The 21,520-nt window shown below is 43.9% G+C and overlaps 1 protein-coding gene across 2 annotated transcripts in view; it reads right to left on the reverse strand.

The window, feature by feature from the left end:
- The window catches only part of LOC311524528 (coagulation factor V-like), a 64,683-nt gene that overhangs the window by 14,815 nt on the left and 28,348 nt on the right, over nt 1-21,520 (reverse strand). For both annotated transcript variants that reach the window (XM_084635692.1, XM_084635693.1), the window contains exons 10-17: nt 19,916-20,127; nt 18,726-18,876; nt 17,051-17,263; nt 13,101-15,132; nt 10,413-10,587; nt 4,458-4,694; nt 2,667-2,874; nt 450-623 (exon numbers count right to left, since the gene is read on the reverse strand). In XM_084635692.1, the coding sequence (XP_084491818.1) occupies nt 450-623; nt 2,667-2,874; nt 4,458-4,694; nt 10,413-10,587; nt 13,101-15,132; nt 17,051-17,263; nt 18,726-18,876; nt 19,916-20,127 (3,402 nt within the window). The remainder of the gene's footprint in view (nt 1-449; nt 624-2,666; nt 2,875-4,457; nt 4,695-10,412; nt 10,588-13,100; nt 15,133-17,050; nt 17,264-18,725; nt 18,877-19,915; nt 20,128-21,520) is intronic.

A 21,520-nucleotide genomic window follows, 5' to 3' on the forward strand; every position in this document is an offset into this window, starting at 1 on the left:
AGTGGTTCTCAAACTTTTGCACTGGTGACCCCTTTCACATAGCAAGCCTCTGAGTACGACCCCCCTTATGAATTAAAAACACTTTTTAACATATTTAACAGCATTATAAATGCAGGAGGCAAAGCAGGGTTTGGGGTGGAGGCTGACAGCTCGCAATCCCCCAGGTAATAACTTCGCGACCCCCTGTGGTGTCCCGACCCCCAGTTTGAGAACCCCTGAGGTAGATGATGCTGGGGTTGGGGAAGTCCTTTCCAACCTCACAGGAAATGAACAGCTAGCATCTTGAAACACAAGACTTGACCATCGCTATCTTAATGTGCCCAAGCCAATTTCTGCTTCTGCTGATCTAATGACACTGAATTTTAGTAGAGTCACTCCAACATTACCAAGTGTAGGGTTTAGCCTCATAATTATGAGTCGAAATGACAAGACACTGAGCTGATATGTACCTGGAAGGAGAGGGTAGACACCAAGCTGATGCCCAGGGACTTCTGTGAAGGTCTGACCGTGAAAGTGAACCACGTGAATATCTTCTGATCCGCCCATATTCAACAAGTGCCATCGGACCAGTTCATCTTTATACATCCTCAGTCCTTGCAAGTGATATATGATCCCATTAATGGCTGAAAAGGAAAATATTACAAGAGATAAAAGAAACACACTCCAGCTGAGAGATAATAAAGATGTCAGATAGAGTTTGACCAGAGGATACAGATTGGATCTAGATCCAAATGACCCCAAAGCCTATAGCGTTTCAGATGTGGTGTCCTGGTCCATGCCAATCTCTAGTGTCAACATATAATAATGACCTTCTCAGTTTATGAATTAAGTGTCATTGCAAGTGTAGTTGATGGTCATTCAAATAAGCGGGAAGGCTTTCTACCTCCCTGGTGGAAACAAAATTAACAAAAGCCCCAGAAACTCTTGAACAGTTAAAGTAAGATAGTGTTGAAATTTATCTCTTTGAATGAGTCAAACATGAGGCCAGCTTGATTCATATTACGTTTGTGAGCCAAACTAACTCCATAAAGCCTATATTAGGGGGCCTAAATTAAGTTGTTTCCTCTTAAAGGGTCATTATCAAGTGGGTGTTGCAGCTCTGAAAATTTCAAGGGAAAAGCCCCCAGGGTCCCTGCTGGTAGTGGAAAAAAAAGGTCTAGAAAATATGAATCAAGTGTTAAGCAATATCCAAATGTCTCCCTGAGATTGCAGACAGCCTAAAGCAATAGCTCTGAGAGGCGTGAACTATCCACTTCATCTGAATCGTGCATTGATTCTGAAATGTAAAGGTGATGATTTAAATGTCAGCTTTGGTAACTATTTCACTACTGATCATTTTAGTGGAAACATCCAGCAAATGTGCTTAATCCAATCCCAAACTGCCTCTCATCTCCTCAATTGGGGGATTTAATATTAAAATAAACTAACAGAGGTTACTGTGTGGATGGCAATATTCATTATAATATTACATTCAGGAAAACTCCATTTTTCAAATTTAAATGCAAGTGCCACAGAATTCACCACCTGCTGCACCTGAGTGCCAGAGAATGCAGAGACCAGGCCACAGGATTTAAGCACAGCTTGCTGTAGAGTACGGGGGTTTGACTGTAATGAGACACACTCTATTAATGTCAATAGATCTGACTTATGCCTGACATTAAGGACCATATTTTAAAAACATGGCTTCCATTTTTACATACCGTCACTTATTCACATGAATAATAGTACTTTACGGCCAAGTTTCCAAAAGAGATCTCCCATTTAGGCACCTAAATGAAGTGATCAGATTTTCAAAAGTGTGCAGCACCCAACACCTCTCATTGTTGTGAATGCGGGGAGCTGCTGGGTCCTGAGCTCTTTGGAATAATTGGACACTTCTTTTGGTACCTAAGTGGGAACTGAACTCTTCTGAAGAGCCAGATTCTGTTGTGGATGCCAAGCACGTCTGAATATCCACCCGCTATGCACAAAGCCCCATCTGTGCCAATTAGAGCTGGCTGAAACCAGGGTGTTCTGTTTCATGAGGAAGTTCAAAATTTTTCTGAAACACAAAAATATATTTTTGTGGGAAATGTAATTAAAACTGACGCAATTTTACACCATTTTTTGGTGTAATCAGATCAGCATTTTCAATTACATTGAAAACTGTTTCAGTTGAAATTTTCCTACCAGCTCTCCTGCCCAAAAAGAGCAGGTAGGGCCTGTGCTAGGCCTGGCTGAAAATTCTCTTGAAACTGCTTCTTCATAGAAAATTGATTTTTTTTTAAATGAAATTCTCACAGAAAGGTTCTGTTTTCCATGGAAAACTTCAACTTGTGTTGAAAAACTGAAGAACCAGGGAGTTTACGGTTTTTAGCCCACAACTGAAAACTTCCTGTCCAAAACCTGAAAACTTCAATTTTTTGGCAAAAAGTCAAAATTTTCTGTGGAAAATGTTAACAAAAACATTTTTTCTGTTTTTGTCAAAAGTTTCCACCCAGCTCTAGTCTATATGCATATTCTATTTTTATATGCACAAGGAATAGTGCAAAAAAAATTAAATACGTGCATGCAAATGATGTGTGCGTGCAAAGTTGAAGTGCACCAAGAGAAGCTGGGTTGAGATCTTTTTAATTCCTCCCTCTTTCCTCCCAACATGGATAACTGACAAAGGGAAACATTAGTACCATGGAATTTGTGGTATTTTTGCACTTCTGAGGTCTTCTCAGTGTAAGTCCCTTTGGAATGCTTATCAAAGTACCAACTTTTCTCTTCATCAAAGACCATAAAAAGCAGGACAAACTCTTGGGTATCTACTGGCCTGTTACTTGTACTGACCGTTCCCTTTCGACAGATCAAGATTGGACCAATCAAGCCTGAGTGAATATCTTTCTCCTGGAAGGCAATAAATACAAATTACAAGTAAAAGTTAGGGTTTCCCATAATACTTCATTAATAACAATTTGCACATTTACAGGAGCTTTCATTTGAGGATTTTCCCTTACAAGGGTTAACATCGGTACACAGGAATTGCCAGACTGGATCAGCATCCTGTCTCCAACCATGGCCAGTGCCAGATTTTTTTCATGTTTTTTAAATGCCCCTAAACTTATGGTGCCAGTCTCTGATCCCTGTCTAGTTCTGCAATATCCTTTTTGACATGGGTGGCCAGTTCCAGAGGAGGCTGTACCACTGATTATAAAATGGCATTATAATCGTTTCTGTATTGTTCCCCATCCTATTCTGTATGCATCATAACATTTTGTTTGCTTTTTCAACTACAAGCTGCACACTGAGCAGAGGTTTTCATCCATCTGTCTGCAGTGACACTCAGCTGATCCTGATCATATCCTGAGTTGATATGATTAATTTAGAACCACATAAGGTGCAAGTAGTTTCACATTTTCTGTCCAATACGGATTATTTGTACACATCAATACTGAATTGAATCTACTATCATGTTGCCCATTCAACTAGCTTGGTTAAGTCTTCACAGTCTTCTCTGGACTTGGCTAACCTAAATTAATTGGGTCATCAATGGATATTGCTACCTCACTATTCACCTCCCCCGCTTTCCAGGTCATTAAAAAAATGTATTGAACAACACTGGTGCTAATACAGAACCTTGTGGCCTCTTGCTGTAGCCTTTTGCCATCATGAAAATTGTCCATTTAATCTTACTGTTTATTCACTCTTTTAACCAGCATTTGATCCATGACTATACTCAGACTTGCATTCTATGATTACTTACTTTCTTCAGTAGCTTCCTGTGCGTGACCTTGTCAAGGGCCTTTTGAAAGTGTACATAAAATATGCCATTTGATTCTGCTTTATCCGTTATTTTACTGACACAGTCAAAGGATTCCAACAGATTAGCGACACAACTTTCCTTTACAGAAACCATGCTGCATAGACCCTATCATACCATGATCTTCCAGATCTTTTATTATTCTATTTGAATGATTACTTCAACCAATTTATCAGGTACAGAAGTAAGACTTAATTAATGAATAAAGGTTGGGTAAAGGTCCCATTTTACAGATGAGGAACCCGGATCCAAGATGTATTTGCACATCACATTGCAAACATGGGGGCTGGGAGAATCTCTCAGCTATGCTATATTCCTAACTAAGGGCCTGATCCAAAAGTCTACTGAACTTAACAGAAAGACTTTGGCTCAGGCCCTACATTTGGGGTAGAGGGCCTGATTCCCCATTGCCTTGTGTAGTTACTGAACTCTATGCAAAGCGGCTATGAAATGCTATCAAATCAGAATTCTCCATCCACTCATGCCAGTGGCAGCAATTTATATTCACTTTGCATAGGCATAAATGATTAGATGAGGAACAAGAGAGTGGTGAATCAGGCCCAAAAGAATAGGAAGCAATGCAAAGTGCTGTGAAGCCAGTATTTCAGCAACAAGACATAGTAGCTGTTATCCAGCAGACTCCAGCACCCTTCTGCTTAGATTTCCTTACCGGGTTTACACCGGAGTAATAGGCCCAGGACCTACAGGCTGCTCCAGGTTGCATAGGTCCAGACCGCTTGGTTGCAAACCATACATAGGTATAGGTGTCATTTGGCTGAACTGCATCATCCTTTTTGAACCAGTCTGGAGACTCATCTTCATAACTGCTTCCCTCAGAGGATTTCTCATACAAAAGCCCATGGGAATGGAGGGAATATGGTCTGGATGCCAGATTTTTAAAATGAACCTAGAAAACAAATACAAGCAGATTCTTGATTAGCAGATTTGGGCCTAAACCAAGATCCCAGGCATAAAACACCCATGAACTGTGTAAAGTACAAATTCAGGATTCAGATTTGTCTACTGATTATGGGCTAGACTGTGCCTGGTTGGAGGTGGGGAGTGTAACTCGTGACACATCTTTACGGGGTGCAGCACACAACTGTGCACAGCTACTAGTATGTGGGGAGCAGGGTAATGGCTCCGCCTACTCCCTGCCCCCTTTCCAGCATTGTTCCCAAGAGGGAGCAAGTTGGGAGCAGCCCCTGCATTCCTGGGAGAACCCCAGTTCCAGCAGGCGTACAATGGGTTGCACAAGGGGGACAGGGAGTCTTTATTCTTTCCTACACCCCTGGCTGGCTGTGTTAGATGGGGCACAAGCTAGTTCTACAGTAATACTAGATCCCAGTGTATGTAGTTCCCACTGATGTCAATGGGAGTTTCTCTAGTATGCATCTCCCTCACCCCAGAGGCGGACTGCCAGGGCAAGGAGCTCGTCTTGTCTCCCTCACTCTGAGGATGGAGTTCCAAGATTAGGGTTGGCTTTTGTCTCCCCCTTTTCTTGCTCCTGATTTTTATGTAACTCATCTGTTCCCTTTATGTACCAGAGAGCCTGGTCAAAGAAGTTAGAGAAAATGAGCAGGTGGCTAAGGGTTCGAATGGCGGTCCGGCGAGGCATTGCAATACCAGGTTGAGGTCCCATGTTGGTGTAGGTCATTGCACGTCTGAGTAAACATTTCGGAGACCCTTGAGGAAGCGTTTTGTAGTTGGGTGTGTGAACGTCGGAGTTCCATCGATCTCTCGGTGGAATGATGAAATGGCAGCAAGATGGACTCTGATCGAGCTCAATCAATCATGCCCCACCATTTGAAGATTGAACTCAGGACCTCTCCATTCATCTCCCATTCATGATCCTGGGAGAAGTAGCTGCTGAGCGTGTCTGCTGTTGCATTCTGACAGCCTGGCAGGTAACACGCTCAGATGTTTACATTGTATTGTACGCACCAATTCCAAAGTCTCATGGCTTCTGTGCATAGGGAATGTGAGCGAGCTCTTCCTTGCCTGTTGACATAGAACATGCAGGCAATATTGTTGGTCATAATTCAAATGGATTTGTTTCGTATATGAGGTAGGAAGTGTCTGCAGGCATTGCTGACTGCTCGTAGCTCTAGCAAATTGATGTGCAGTGGGAGTCTCTCTGGGAGACCATTTGCCTTGTATATGTGTTGACTCATGTGAGCACCCAAGACTATCAGTGAGGCATCTGTGATGATTACTGTTGTCAGGAGTTTCTGTTGAAAAGGGATACCCATACAGCTATTTTGTGGCCCTGTCCAGCTTTGTAATGAATTGAGGACATTTCATGGAACTTTGAGCCATTTGTGTAGGTTGTGTTTGCTTGGTATGTATACCATGCTTAGCCAACCTTGTAGACTTCGCATATGTAGTCTTGCATGTCGTACCATGAATGTCGTGGCTGGCGTGTGTTCTAATAATTGTAGGACAGTGTGAGCCTGAACTTGAGGACTGACTTGTACCTCTTGGATGAGGTTCGTGAATCTGGTAAGGGGTAATGACACCTTGGCTTCTATAGCGTCGAGGTGTGCCCCGATAAAGTCTAGTTGTTCGACTGGGTTTATGGTTATTTCCGTTCGTTTATTTGTAGACCCAGCTCCCGGAATAATGTGATAGTGGACCGGACTGCATCCATTGTGACTCGTAGAGTTGGGCCTTTGATAAGGCAATCGTCCAGGCTGAGAAAAATCATTATCCCCTGTTTGTGCAGATGAGTCGCTATCCCCGCTAGAGTTTTGAGAAGACTCTTGGTGTCGTGGATAGGCCGAACAGTAGTACTCCGTATTGGAAGTGTTCTCGTCTACCGTGAATCTCAGACATTTTCTGTGGGCAGGATGAATGGTGATATGGAAATAAGCATCTTGGAGGTTGAGGGCTGAAAACCAGTCCCCCTGTTACAGTGCTGGGAGTATCGTACCCAATGTGAGCATCTTGAATTTTTGGGATCTGAGAAACTTGCTGAGCTTCTGTAGATCCAGGATGGGTCTCCATCCCCCGCTCTTCTTCTGGGTCAGGAAGTAACAGGAGTAGAATCCCTTCCCTCTGAATTGTAGTGGTACTTGTTCCACGGCACCTAGCTGTAGAAGATGATTGACTTTTTGTTGTAGTAGGTGATCGTGAAAAGGGTCCCTGAAAAGGGACAGGGAAGGGGGTAGGGTAAGTGGGCAGGAGTTAAAGGGAATAGTGTATCCTGACTTGATAACTTCCAACACCCACTGGTCTGATGTTATGGTGGCCCAGATGTGGTAAAATAGCTGGAGTCGATGGCCAAAAATTGGGGATGGGTCAGACATGAGCACTGTTTCATGAGGGAGGTCGTTCAGACCCTCGACCAACTTTTCAAAGTTGCGGTTTTGGAGGTGTTGCCTGAGAAGTCTGCGCCAGAGATTGAGGTGGTCGCTGGTGTTGTGATCGTTGATGCCGGTGTTGTTGCCTGTTTGAGGAGTCTCTAGGTCTCTGAGATGGTTTGTATTTCCTTCTTTTTGCAGGGCGGCTGTAAACCCCCAAAGTGTGGCCCAAGAATCCTTCATTGAATAAAGGACCTTGTCTGTCTTCTGAGAGAAGAGTTGTTCCCGGTCAAAAGAGAAGTCCTCTACTTTTGTCTGGAGTTCTTTTTGTATCCCTGAGGCTGGAAGCCATGAGGCTCGGCGCATTACTGTGGCTGTGTCTGTCATTCTGGCTGCTGTGTCTGCTGTGTCCAATGCTGCCTGAAGGGCTGTTTTACCTCTGAGCTGGCCCTCGGTGATGATGGCCTGGAATTGTGTGTTTTTCTTCTGGTAGCTCAGAGGTGAGCTGGGCAAGTTTCCCATAGTTGTTGTAACTGTATTTGGCCAGTAGTGCAGAATAATTGGCCACCTGAAACTGAAGGGCGCAGGAGGAATATACCTTGTGTCCGAAGAAGTCAAGTCTTTTGTGTTCTTTGTCATGGGGTGTAACCTTGAATTATGGCTGTTTGTTATGGTGTTTTACTGCCTTGACAACTACAGAGTTAGGAGGCGGGTGCACAAATAGAAAGTCTGCCCCCTAGGATGGTACATAATATTGTCTATCCACTCTTTTGCAGGTGGGTGGAATAGAGGCAGGTGTCTGCCAGCCTGTCTCCGCAGGATCCAAGAGGGCCTTGTTGATGGGAAGGGAAGGTAGATGCAGGTTGCAGTATTTGTACCAGCTTGTGCTCGTTTATCTTTATCTCCTCTAGTGGAATGTCTTGGATTTGCGTGACTCTCTCCAACAGCTCTTGAAACTGTTTAAAGTAATCCGCTGAGGTTGGCGGTGGGGGCATAATCACCTCATCTGTGGAGAAAGATGAATTGCGCACAGGAGATGTACCATGGTCTGTGCCCAGCTCTGTGTCCTCTCCCCCTTCCTGTGACTCTGAGGGTTGTGGTGTGGGAGATGCTAGGTTAGAGCACAGTTCACATCTATGTGCTGTGGACGGTCTAGAACGCTGACCCCTATGCGCTCCAGGGTTCCCAATGTGCCCATTGCATTGGGAAAGCCATAGGAGAGTACATCCATGGAGGTCCACACCATGGTTGGTTCATCTGGTGTTTCGGACCCATGTCACTCCACATTGGTCGATGGGCCTTAAGTGAGATGGGGGTATTGTCCCTGCATCTCCTCCTCTTCATCACTGAAGAACTGTGCCATGTCTTGTGGGCTGTGATCTCCTCTGGAGCCTGTGGGGGAGCCCTTGGCACCGAGTATTGGTGAATGTGGTGCCAATGAGATTTCTAAGTCTCTCTGGGGCAGGAGAGATGGTGCCAGGGGTGCTCTCTCTTTTGTTGATGGAGTTGGTGCCGACCGGTGTTGTTTGGCCATTGCCCTCAGTGCTGACTTGGTAGTATCTTCCGGTGCCAACTGATTTGTCGGTGTCAGGGGTGGAGGCGTGGTGCCTGAGACACGCGGTGCTAAGCCCCATACTGGCGAGCTCAGTGCTATGGAGGAGGCATGTTTTTGTCGGCGACTCAACTCCACTTCTCTCGCTCAGACATCGGCAGTGCCAGAGGTGCCTGGAGTGTTATAGGTGCTCACCCGAGAGGAAGATGGCATCAGAGGCAGTGTCCTGGCAGGAGACCACCTCTGTTTTCGCAGACCTCTCTGCAGAGATGTTTGAGCCCGCTTTTTTGGTTTTTCAGAAGGTAGGTCTCCTTTTCCATCTTGAGGAGCGCCCAGAGAGGCCGTTTGCTTGTCCTTCTCAGGCTGGAGGGACTTCTCCATCAAGATCATTTTAAGCTGGAGATCCCTGTCCTGCTGGGCTCTGGCTCTCAGGTTGCTGCAGTGGGAGTATTTCTGGGGAATATGTCCCTCACCCAGGCAGCGTATGCATAAAGAGTGTCCATCTGAAACGGGCATGGCATCACGGCAGGAGCTGCATCGTTTGAACCCTGGAGACCCCGGCATTTTAACTAATAACCGCCCCTTGGGGGGGGTGCGATGTTGTCTAACGAATTAACAAGAAATTTGTTTTTGTTTTACTAACACTAACTCTAACTCTCTCTCTAATAGCTTATCTAAATATTTATCTAAAAGCTATTTCTTAACGATTTTTAGGGAGAACTGCTAAGACTGCCCCTTCGCTCCCTCTTCAGCAGAGGACGGTTGAGAAGGAACTGGAGGGCTTGGGTTGTGCGCATGCTACACACAGCACTAATGGCGCCAAGGGACGCCTACTGCGCACCCGCGACCCACACGGACCCTGCTACCATAAATCTCTGATCGAGGGATGCACCACCACTTAAAGTGGAGTACCCACAGAGACACTACTCAAAGAGCTATCATGTCCCATTCAATCTATCCCACTAGGGGTCAACACCTTCCTTACAGTAAATATTCTAAAACACTGCCCAGTTTTAAGTCCCAAGAGATGGAGACCACTTCCCTTGGGGATGACTATTCCACCGCCTCAAAGATCTCATTCACAGGAAGTGTGCCCTTTTGTAATATTCCCCTGTTACTACTAGCTATAATCCCTTGTATTGTATTTATTATTTGTATTGCTTCCACATCATCCTTAGCATTTATGTGATGGCCGGCATCTTGGCCACCATGCTGGGATTGACGTGAGGACCTCCAGAACTAAAAGCATGAGTGGCTACAACTTGAGCTAAAGCTCCATAGCTAGCTGAGAGAGTGGGGGGACTGTGAAAACTCCGATCCTCTGAGAATTCGCTCAGAGGGGGGACCTGTAACACATACTGACCAGCGAGTTCCATTTATACTAGAACTGCTCAACATTTTTACATCAAAATATTTTTAAGACAAAAGATGACTTTTCAGACAAATGTAAACATTTTCATTTTTGTCTAAAGTTTCAGGTTTTTCATTAAAAAAAATTTACATTTCAGTTGAGTTTTGGGGGAAATTTTCAGTTTTCAAACAGCAATTTTTTTGTAGAACTAAAAACAGTTTTTGAAAAATCTCCCCCCCCCCAACTTTTTGGTTTTGTGTTAAAAAACAAAAGCTTTTTGGGGTGGGAAGTTGAGAAAAAAATAAATTTTACACGATATCCCACCAAAAATGACTGATATTTTTCAACCAGTTCTAGCTCAGCCCTTTCAGATCATTGTAAGAAACCTTCATGCACCAAACACCTGAAGCCTTGACTTACGTGGATGACATCATCCACCTCAGCCCTGATAACAGGACCCAGGATACCCAGGTGTTCTTCATATTCCCCTTCAGGCTCCCGAGTTGTAAAGGTACTATCCACATAGCTTCGGAAAATCACTTTTTTGTATATGGTGTTGCCCCCATCATGGCTGGTTCTGACATTCCTCACTGTGCTGAGGGGAACATAATGGAATTAGAAAAATTATGGAATTAGAACATAATAGAACATAAACATCATGGAATTAGAAAAACTGACATCTTATGATGAAAATTAGAGACCTACACATAAAAACCCCTCAAGATGTAGTCTGAGAAACAGTTACATTTACCGTTGGAATGCTTTGGAGGAAAATGAATCAGCACAAATGTCAGTGATTCACCCTGAAAATGTATGTATAAAAATGTAATACCCAGGGTATTAAAGTGACTACAAAATGATATCACTACATTCCATTTTTCTCCTCAGTGATTCTACACCAGATTTGCTCAGTCTGTAAATCCTAAAATAGTTTTTCTAACCACCAGTGATGAAAATTTTCTCTAATATCTGAAAATCCATCTGGGCTATTTATATCTCTTACACCATCATCTAGAAGAAACTGAATCAGAACTTAGAGTTTTGGTGAGGCAATAAGAATCCAGCTCCCTCCCCCACAGATATATCGATTCTGGAGAGCTAGTGGAAAAAAAGGATGTAATTAGTTATCAGCTATAATTCAGAGCCGTATGAGGAAGTGATGCTGACAGCTCCATGAGAAGGTGTTACCTTTGCATATTTGTCATCTGATCACAACCATATTTAAAAATGCAACTGCTCTGTGAAGAAATAGGAGTTTAGTCCCTCAGAGTCACCTAAGGTACATCTACACAGCCCACAGCAGACTCGGGCTTGCACTACCGAACTAAAAACAGCTGTGTCGACGTGGCTCAGGCTTTCAAGTCTAGGGATGGGGGTGGGAGTCAGAGACCAAGTGCCAGCCTGTGCTTCAATTTCAAGCACTGTCTACACAGCTATTGTTATAGTGTTAGCACAAGGCCAGGTATGTTGACCTGCACTTGGAAGGCTTGCTGCTGCAGACTGTGTAGATGTACCCTTAGTGGAAAGAGCACTACTCCTCTAGTGCCTAGAGCAAAGGCCTGGGGATCATCTCTTTCTCATGCGGCTCTGAATTACTGCTGATAACCAATTACATCCTATATTTCCATTAGCTCTCCAGAGCCGATACATCTGTGGGGGAAGGAGCTTGATTCTTATTGTCTCACCAAAACTCTAAGTGCTGATTCAGTTTCTTATGGTTGTAGGTTCTATTCTCAACTCTTCCAAAGACTCAGGGACAGATCCTCAGCTGAGGGAAGTTGTCACAGCACCATTGACTTCAGTGGTGCTGTCCTCATTTATATCAGCAGCTGAGTATCTGCCCTACACAGGGCAAATCATTTCAGTATTTGAGCTTCAGGATTTTTACACATGGAGAACTCAGAGTCCTCTGGGCACTCTTGCAAATACAAATAATGAAGGTGGAACTTAAGCAGGGGTCCTACATGGGGAAAGTTGGGAAGGGGGAAATAGACAAGTTTGTCAAGTAGTCTGAAGATACAATTTGAAAAATACACAATTCAGAGACTGAATGTGCTGTAGTGAAACTATTTCCACTCCTGTCCTAAATCACGCAACAATGAAAATTCAGGCTGTGCAAATATTTTTGTGGGAAGCAATTTTAGGGGAAAAAGGCAGATTTGCACAGAAATATGAAATCACTGGCAATTTTGCATGGTTTGATTTGAAATTTCAAATTTCTAACAGGTTGAATTTCTCTCAGAAAAACTGGATACAAAATCTTGTTGGGAACTAAAGCCCCTTTTTCCAAATCAAAACAATGCGAACATCTCAAATTTGGAGTTCATGCGCGATGGTCCAATCAGTTCTTGATCTCTGCTAAGACTAGCAACAAGGGAGTTAATTAGAATTGTCTGTGGTGGTGTGGTTTGCATGATGTGGTAGTCCAGTTCCCAGCAGATAAGTGGGAGCCAAACTACTCATTTTGTACTGGAGACTGAATAAAATTTCAGATGGTGGGAACTACAAGGCTTGAATTTTCAGTGGGGCCTAAGGGTGTAAGGCACCCAGCTCCATTGAGACTCCCTTAGGTCACTTTGAAAAATCTCCACCAAAGTCCCTACCTACTCAAGCTGGATTCAAACTGGCAACCTATAGGCTCTCTCTTGACTGAGTCCCAAACCATCCCAGCCACACATACTTAGATACCAACTGAGGTATTGATGTGGGCCTCATTACTGTAGTATCTGTGCACCTCCCAATCTTTAATGCATTTATCCCCACAAAAGCACCTGTGAGGTAGGAAAGGACTTTATCTCCATTTTACAGACAGGGAACTGAGGCACAGAGAGACTAAGTGACTTGCCCAAGGTCACACAGGAAGTCTCTGGCAGAGCTGGGAGTTAAACCCAGGTCTCCTGAATTCCAGGCTAGTGCCCTAAAGCACTGGTCCTTCCTTCCTCTTCACCTACTGCATTACAGACTGTTAAATGGAACAGCACTTGTGTGATTAAGAAATCCCCTAATCCCTCAGCAACAGTAGCTTTGTTGTGGGACAGCTATCTGAATCAGTGGCCTAGTATTTAGCAACAGGGTGTGAGGCAACAGAGAAGAAGAATTAGGTCCAACCTTTTCTTTAATCCTCCATAGTCCCAGAAGACCTCTTCAGCTGCAATGTAGTATCTCCTTGTGGTCCCTCTGCTGCGGAGATCATGCACAGCAATGTCATCAGGGTTACGGACATTATTAAGGTTGAATCTGGGGTCCGTTGTATATGGGTCATTGAAGATTACGTCTGCATCTGAATATTGGTAATCTACAATTTCCTCACCGTCAGAGCCTCCTGGAACATACTTCTTGTTGTCCCCATTCCCACTGGGAAGCCCTATGATGATGGGCTTAAATTGTCTTGGGGTCAGCGTGTAGTTAGGCCTGCTTCGCAAAACCGTGTGGTTGGCCTCGCTGGGCAATTCTGTATTGTTGGCCTCACAAAGGGACACTGTGTGGTTGGCCTCCCTGGACAATAATGTGCAGTTTTGCTCTCCAGGTACCTTTGGGGGTCTCACACCTCTGGGTGTCAATGAGAGATTACTATACTTTTGATTATGCTTTTTCCTCTTTCGGGTCTTGATGAGAGTCCCAGAGGTACTCAACGTGCCATTCACATTTCTCTCTTCCCCTTTCAGAGTTGGATGCTTGCTACTTACTTTCCAATGACCCTTTGTAAATGGTGGGTAGCCTTTGAATTTCCCTTGCTTCTTCTTATTCAGGGATACACTCGCTCTTGTAGGCATTGTAGCATTTCTGGAACAATTCTGTAATTTATCAGTAGCCTCAGCTGAATTTATCTCCATCCCATAACTCTCCTTCCCAGAGGCCAAATTTCTTTTCTCATTCATAATTTTAGATGGAGACTTCATACCTCTTGGCGACAGCTTTCCCAGCATGTCCTTTCCCACCACTGGGCTACGAGTAGGAATTAAGATATCTGATGTATAATCTAGAGTAAAATTTCTTTCTTGTTTATCTTTGGGTAGTTCTAAGTCAGGGAGATTGAACATGTTTAACTCATTGTTTTCTGCCCTGTGTCCCACAGCAAAAGTCAAGTTATCTGCATGTTTGGGAAATTCAGCATTTTCTTTCTTGGTTTCCTCCTCCTCCACGTCCTGGTCCTCAGCATATTCATTTGGAAACTGATCAGTCCCTAACATATCTGAACTGGAGATATTCTCTGCATGGTGAGCAGAAAGAGGTGCTCTGTCTGAACTGGTGTTGCCAAGAGAGGAAATACTTTTATTTTGTTGAACATGATCTAAGAGGGCTCGCATCTTTTTAACAGTGTAAAACGTAGTCTCCCGCTGGTCTCGCCTTTCCCTTTTTCTACTGAAATTGAATTCCCCTCCTGAACTTTTCTCTTGTGGTTCTTCTGAATAGAGTGTTGCAAAGGAGGACGTCATGCTGTCCCCTCTGTCAGGTAACAGTTCTGCTGCATCTTTTGTTTGGGCTTCTTCCCTAGTCCTCAGTAGTTCACCTGCAAGTGTTTTCTCATAATTTCCTGACGTCTGACTGTGATATGCTTCATAGCCACTTTGGTTTCCAGCTTTAGATGCCAAGTCAGGACTTACTGCTGTTGTGGTGACTGGAAGTGAATGTTCTTTTGCTGCCACCATGTAATTTATGTGGAGGGACCCAGCCTCGGTTGGGAGAGGAGCAGTGCTTTGAGTTTCCAAGAGTTCATCAGTGTCCAAGGTACCACTGTTCTCCATGAATGGTGGATCTGAGCCAGGAGCCACATCAGCCCTCTGAGTGCTGGTGCCAAAGTTCTCATCTATGGCCAGAGCAGTAAGATTCTGCATTTCTTCTTGGACCATTGGTTTCTTTCCAAATGTCCGAAGTCCCAAACTTGAGGCCAGCAGATCTTGATAATCATAATCATCAGAAGATTCCTGGGTTTTTTTTGATATTTCTTTTGTTTCTCCTCCAGTTTGGGGTGAGGTTACAGGCACATTTTCAAGAGTCGTCTCATATGAGAAATCTATGATTTCATATGGGTCCTCATCAGAATAATAATCTACATCTTTTTCACATTTGGCATCTCTAAACCTCAGCGTCATGCCATGACTCATCTCAGGGGAACCCCAGGATGCAAAAAGCCATGTACCTGCAATTGAAAAAAAAAAAAAAGTGTACTACATATTACTTTGTAGAGCTTGACCCCCACCTGTCATGTCCTGTCTAGACTGTAAACTCTCTAGGTCAGGGGCTGTCTTCTGTGTTATTAGTCTGTAAAGCACCCTACAATATTGCTCTGGTCCTTGATTGGGATTCCTTGGCATAACCATAGCAATAAATCATGAATACTGAATACAATTGACCCATAAAGTTCACAGACAGATCTGGATCTCAACTTCCCTAAAATTTAGGGTTATTTGGTTTCAGGTTTTTGGTACATCCCATGATAGAAAGGGAGATAAGAGATCAAAACTAGATGGAAACAAGAGGTTTAGATAGGGATCCAAATTTTGGGAGTTTGGGTTATGTGTATAAACCTATGGATTAGAGAATACTGATCATAATAAAAATCCCCACAGGCATTTAAAACCATTTAAAAATCAGATATGTTACAATACTTTAAAACCCTCTAGAGGGGGGAAGGTCTTTAATAGGACAGTGAAATTCCACATTTGGACCTCTAGATTGGCCTACATGAGAATAAATGGGCACACTGCACCAAGTGACTCCAGGCTCTTTGCATTTCATGGCATGTCCCACAATAAAACATGGGAGAGATGGACAAAAAGTGGCTTTTACCTCAAAAAGATGCCAGGTGTAATCTTCTACCTCCTCTATATTTTAAGTGACAGAATTGCATTGCTTTCCTTACATTATTTCCAAAGTCAGCAAAAATGAGCACATTTTACAAGAACTGGAAAAGAAGGTCTAGAGAGGGAAGGAGGTGATCACATACTAAAACCAAACAATAATGATGGAGAAGTACAAAAGTACAACTTTGGAGATTTCTGTTAAGTCTGATGGAGGTTTCCAGCTTCAAGTAAACATTTTTCCTTTTAAAAAAATAACCATAATGCATAATTAGCCTGTGGAACTCACTGGCAGAAGGTACCGCTAGAGCCAAGAAGTTAGTAGGATCCAGAGAACTAGCCATTTACATGGACAAGGAGAACATTCACAGGTACTTTAAACAGGATAAAAAATTAAGGGATCTAAACCCTTCTTCTTCAAGGCATAAACCAACCACTGGGATTAGGCAGGCTATTCCAAAATTGTCCACACCGTGGGATTTCTTCCACCTTTATGTGAAGCATCTGATAGTGGTTACTCTCAGAGACAGGATACTAGAACTAGATGGACCACTGGTTTGATCCAGTCTGATCGTTCCAACATTCGTTCGCTCCTAAATGACTGGTGGGCCAGATCCTGACATGTGATGCAGCCATTTTTCTCAGTAACACCAGTACAATTTGGCCATAAGCCCATTTTAACCAGCCCAGGGTGGTTAACACCAGTGGAAAGCTACATATCCTACAGTAGAATAGAGCAGACGCAGGAGTCCCTACACCATGTGTTTCCTCTGCTGCCAGAGTAAGAGGGAAAAGCTGCTTTTGCTCTGGAAAAGGGACACTGTCAGGACGTTCCTTTCTGAATGCAGAAGGGTGAACAGGGCCCCAATGTATGGCTTTTAGGATTTGGCCTGCTGGTTTAGATGTGGACATTTTTCCGTTTCTATAGATTTTGACAGAGAACTTCAATACTGTGCCTCAAATGACAGATATACAACTAGTGCCACAGTAAGGACTTTTTTGGGGAGTGCTCAAAAGCAAAACAGAATCATCAGTAAGTATAGCATATGCAACAGCACTGCTGTGTCATGTGCTGCCAGCATACACATACCCCATGTGTATCAACCACTCTTGCTGTAATCTAGGGAAAGATGTAGATGGGCTGAAATTTTGTATGTACTTTATACAAAGCTTTTCTATTTTTATGAGTCCTTATGGACTCTAGAAACAAAATCTCTTAGCAGATCATGAAACAAGCACAGCAGTTCTGCCACTTACCAGCGTTGTCCATTTCTACAGTGACCGATTCTCCACTCATGGGGAAAAGATTCAGTACATCTTCATACTTCCCTCGAGACAAAAAAGTGTGACCAGAAAGGCGTACGGACACTACCTCATCCTGGGTGCCAATACTGGAGACATGCCACTGCACAATTTCATCATGGCAAAATCCCAGGATTTCAGTGCTGTCAGACATGTAGCCATTTATTGCTAAAACAAAGCATAAGATATGCTGTTACAGCACCATAAAGCCTCACCAGCATGCAAGACGGTAAGCCAAATTCATGCTTTCAATGGAGTGACATCAGGGATGGAACTGACACACCTTTGTATCCAGACAGAAAGGTTATTGGCACTCTGATGAAATTGGGCTGCAATCCAGACACCTTCATCTGAAGGGACACCATTAGGTTAAAAAAATCACATATTAAAATAAAATGTCCTTACCTCTGTTCCTAGTCACCCTATATTGGATTCAGGGTGAAAGAATTCAAATATATATTTTTTAAATTGTTTATTTTGTACATTTCTCTCAGCTAGCTAGCCCTGAAAATAGACTCTGAGTCAATTTCACTTGTGTTTACTTTTCACTTTTGGGTTCTGCATTACTCACTGTATAACACAGGCCTGGGTGACCTGGGCCGGGTACACTGGGGAGGGTGAGAAATGGGCTCCCAGTGTTTTTGCCATCACTGTCACCAGCTATTGTGGGAGGGCATATGCCTTCAGGACACATGCTCAGATTCACAAGCTAGAGTCAAACACTGGAGGAAACCCAAGAGGCTAGTGTTGCATCAGCAGTTTCTCTGGCTGCGCTGCTATCCTGTGTGTTACTGGACCACATGCTCTCTCCTGATTCCCTTGTGCTGTGGCCCTGAGGAGGCAGCTTCTAGGAACTACATGCACTGAGGGCCCCCACACGGCTGTGCAGCTGTGCCCCCCTCCCCACTGTCAAATTAACAGACTCATTAACACTTACAAATTGCTTAGTGCCATGCTAATAGCTGCAGCTTGCTCCAAACCCAAAAGCATGCAGTACGAGGCATGCAGCTGCTTGGCTGACTTCTGGAGTCTTCCCAACATCCTTCCCTTTACTTCCCTCCTGATTCCTTCCCCCATCCACCCCAGGGCAAACAGGTGCAGCATCACAGATTGTTCCTGGTCACTACCCCAGGAAGCCTGCCAGCCCCTGCCCACTCTAACCACTCACCGCCAGTATCCATTCCCCTCTGCGAGGCTCTACACAAACATTTACCAGGCCCCCGCTCCCCCCCACCCAGGTACTCTACCTCTCTCTATCTCCCACAGTCACTGATACCTCCACCCCCCACCTCCGGGTGCTGCCTCAGTGGACTGCAGTTGGTGGCCCAGAAGCCCATGCAGGGCTGCTGAGACCACTGACACTTCCCCTTCTCGGTTTACATTTGCCCGGCTCATGATGAGCTTGTTTGTGCCTAAGTTGCCCGAACCATGCCCTATGAAATTCTGGAAATAGCAGATCCTTGAAGCCAGAACCAGAACTCTGCTCATTTGTGCTTTCAGCACAATCTCAGGGGCCAGTTTCTGCCACTTGGAAAATCCCCATGCATGCCTTGCACCTCAGAATAAGCACCCATCTGGGTACTTGTGCTCACATAAGCTTTTGCAAACTTGGGCCTAGTTTCCCACTCACTGTGCATCACGTTAGACCTGTAGAACTTGGGATCATCCCTTTTAACGCTGGAGGGGTTGTTGCAGTACTCCTTGATGTTATCCTCTAAGTACCAACTCTTGTTTTCATCAAACACGGCAAACACGGCCTGCTGCTCTGCATCCGCCTTGTTCTGAAAGACAGCAGACATGGCAGGGTAAGTTTTGCAAGCAGCTAACGGATACATAGTGGGGTATATTAAGGGCCTAATCTCGCCATCCCTCCAGAGGCAACATTTCCATTCAAGTGAACAGAAGCACAGTCCAGTGGTTAGAGAAAGGGACTAGGGTTCCGGACTCCAGCGTTCCATTCCTACCTCTGCAACTGACTCACTGGGTGACACTGGACCAGCTACTAGCATGGCTGCTATGAGCTGGGCTCCCCATAGTGGCCCACTTGTTGCTGTATGTGCAGGGGCTGAAGTCACTGCTTCCATTCACTTCTGCGTGGTGTCTGAGCCACTGTCAAAGTAGATTCCTTCCTTTGGCCCCATGGAGGGGAAGTGGAAGAAGAACTCTCCCAGCAACCCCCTTGCAATGCTTCTGGATCCCCAAAGTTTGGGGTTGCCAGACCTAGGTTAAACCTGTGATAGACTGGGGTCAGAAGCTATCAGAGACTGGGGTCAGAACTTCCTCCCTTTCTCCCTGCAGATCATCAAACTTTGGGGAAGTTTAGGGTGGTGTCTAGAATCAGGATTTTGCAATTTCTTGTCTTGGCAAACAAAGCACAATGAAAGAAATCACTAGCAGCCTGATCTTTCTAACTGAAAGTCCCAGCGAGCACTCTAAATCTGGGGCCACATATGCCAGCATGCAGCTAAAAACTATCACTGCAAGCAGCCCTTATAGAAAAGTCCTATAGAATTTAATACAAAACTATCCCCTTATTTTAGGTTGTCTGACTCACCCTATAGAATTTAATGTCCCAACTAGTGAGTTCTGTACGGTGGTTCAAAGAACTTATCCAAAGGATCTCATACCTCATTACATTCTACAGGTTTTTTGACTGACTTCTGAAGAAGCCTAGTGATCTGATCCCAGTTCAGTTCCATAGGCCTTTTCTCTAAGGGAACAATCAATGAAACCAAATTCCCCTGTAGTTCAAACAACACACATGGACAGGCGCCTCTCTCTCTCTCTCTGTCTCTCAGAGGTTGCAGAACATGATCATACCTGCACACCCCTCTTGTTCAGTGCTTCACCTTTACAAATCAGAAGTGGGCCAATCAGTCCAGAGGCTATATCCCTAGTTACATCTACAGCACTGTGATATAATCTCGTTAGACACTGGGCATCCTGTGCGGTGGGCTGATCGGTGTCCACGACGCTCCATTTATACGTGTAGGTTTCCCCAGGTTGAACTGCTTTACTCAGGGTGCTGTTGTCTGAAGGAGAAATAAAAAGAGAGAAACATTAATAGGAGTTACAAACTTAGAGCCAGATTCATGGCTGGTGTAAATTGGTATAGCTCCAATGAAGTCAGTGCACCTTCAGGCACTTGAAGTCCAATATGTACTTTGGGCAGGTCTACACTTCAAAAACAACTGAGTACAGGGACCTAGATACAGCACGGTTGTCCCATGTGGCTTACGACAGAGTTTCTGTTTGCAGTGCAGAAAGGAGCTTAACTATGCTCCGTTATTAAGTTACAGCCTTGGACCGTCCAAAGCTCTAGCACAGCCTGGAGACATGCTCTGTGTCCACTGCAGAATGCAAAACGTGTTGTCACTGTGTTTTCTGACCGCGAAGGTCCCATGTGTTATGTGGGAATTATACCACTTACGTCAGAGACTTGTCATAAAGCTAAATGAATGATGGGTGTAAATCACTTTGAGATCCATGGATGAAAGGCACTACAGAAGAACAAAAAAATTGTTGAACAAAGACTGTTCATATCTGGAGCAGAAAATTCTACATTTTAATTGTGACAGTGAACTGCACACTGGTGGGAAGGCAGATTCAGAAGGAATTGCCTTGGCTCTAGCCTACGTCGTAGCTAAAACCAGCTCCATTCTATTTCTACAACAAACCTGCTACTCACTACATTCTTCCTTTACCAAACAATCACCCATAAAACAGCATCTAATCAGTTGAAGTTAATGCTGCAGAAATAGAACCAAAGGACTGGAAAGGACCTCAAGAGGTCATCTAGTCCAGTCCCCTGCACTCATGGCAGGACTAAGTAATATCTAGACCACTGGTCTCCAAACTTTTTTGATCGCGCACCCCATCAGTAAAAATTTTTTGAGCACGCACCCCCAATATATGTATATTTATTTATGTATAAATTAGACATGTACTACTGTACTAATATATTATGTACATTATAAAACATACACAAAAAATAGAAATTAAAAAAGGATGAGATAAAGATGAAATAAACAATATTTTAAAAATAATATATTTGATTTTATTTGATTTTAATATTTTTAGTGAGAAGCAATGTGATTGAATATGCTTCATTATTTTTGAAAATCTTGGTTTAACACTTTGTGATACAGCAATTCGAACGTCTGGTTCTAAGTTCAGTTTATTTTGCACCTTGGATTTATTGGCTGTCATAGCTGAAAAAGATGCCTCACGAAGATACATAGATCCAAATGGAAGAAGTGCATCATTGGCTGCGCTTACTAAATCATGATACTCATTTTTCAATCCCATCCACCAATTATGCAAAGGTTTTTGTTGAAATTCGGCTCGTAAATTTCCATCTTCCCTGATGTCAAGCAGTTGTTCTTGCAGACTAATCGGAAGGTGTTGCATTTTTATATTTTTAAC

This window comes from Lepidochelys olivacea, assembly GCF_965140295.1.
Source record: "Lepidochelys olivacea isolate rLepOli2 genome assembly, chromosome: 1".
Classification (NCBI taxonomy): domain Eukaryota; kingdom Metazoa; phylum Chordata; order Testudines; family Cheloniidae; genus Lepidochelys; species Lepidochelys olivacea.